The 447-nt window shown below is 71.8% G+C and overlaps 1 protein-coding gene across 1 annotated transcript in view; it reads right to left on the bottom strand.

Moving 5' to 3' along the window:
* Positions 1-126, bottom strand: part of UVSSA (UV stimulated scaffold protein A) — an 86112-nt gene extending 85986 nt beyond the window's left edge. Inside the window, exon 1 of the mRNA XM_015410086.1 lies at positions 4-126. Coding sequence (XP_015265572.1) covers positions 4-122 — 119 coding nt within the window. The 5' untranslated portion in view covers positions 123-126. The remainder of the gene's footprint in view (positions 1-3) is intronic.
* Between the last annotated feature and the right edge of the window lie 321 nt (positions 127-447).

Below are 447 nucleotides of genomic sequence, written 5' to 3'. Positions count from 1 at the left end.
CACTTGCAGCGGCGCTTCAGCTCCTTCATCGCGCGCGGCTCGGGCTCCGGCCCCCCGGCCGTCGTCAGCGCCTCCACCAGCCCGGCCAGCGTCGTCGTCGTCGTCGTCGTCGCCGCCGCCATCGCCCAGGCGGCCGCCCGGAAGCAGCAGCAGGAGGCGGAGGAGGAGGCTCGCCGCCCGATGACGCCATCACGCCGCGCCGGCCGGGGCCACCCACCACCCCCTTGGCCCCGGCTGGCCTCACGGGGGGAGGGGGGGCGCGGAGGAGGAGGGAGCAGGGCAGGCGGCCCTCCAGAGTCCAGAGCCCAGGTCTCCGAATAAAAGGGAAATGGCCCTTCAAAAGTGAACAGCCTCGAAAATGCAATCCATCGCCTCAGAGGTCATGGGGAGGGGGGTTCCGCGGGGGATCGCAGTCCCCCCGGATGAGGCAGGGGGAGAGGCACATTG

Source organism: Gekko japonicus, unplaced genomic scaffold, assembly GCF_001447785.1.
Source record: "Gekko japonicus isolate JY-2015 unplaced genomic scaffold, Gekko_japonicus_V1.1 scaffold400, whole genome shotgun sequence".
Lineage (NCBI taxonomy): Eukaryota > Metazoa > Chordata > Lepidosauria > Squamata > Gekkonidae > Gekko > Gekko japonicus.
The sequence above is the reverse complement of the archived record's forward strand: the minus strand, read 5'-3'. Positions and strand labels throughout refer to the sequence as shown.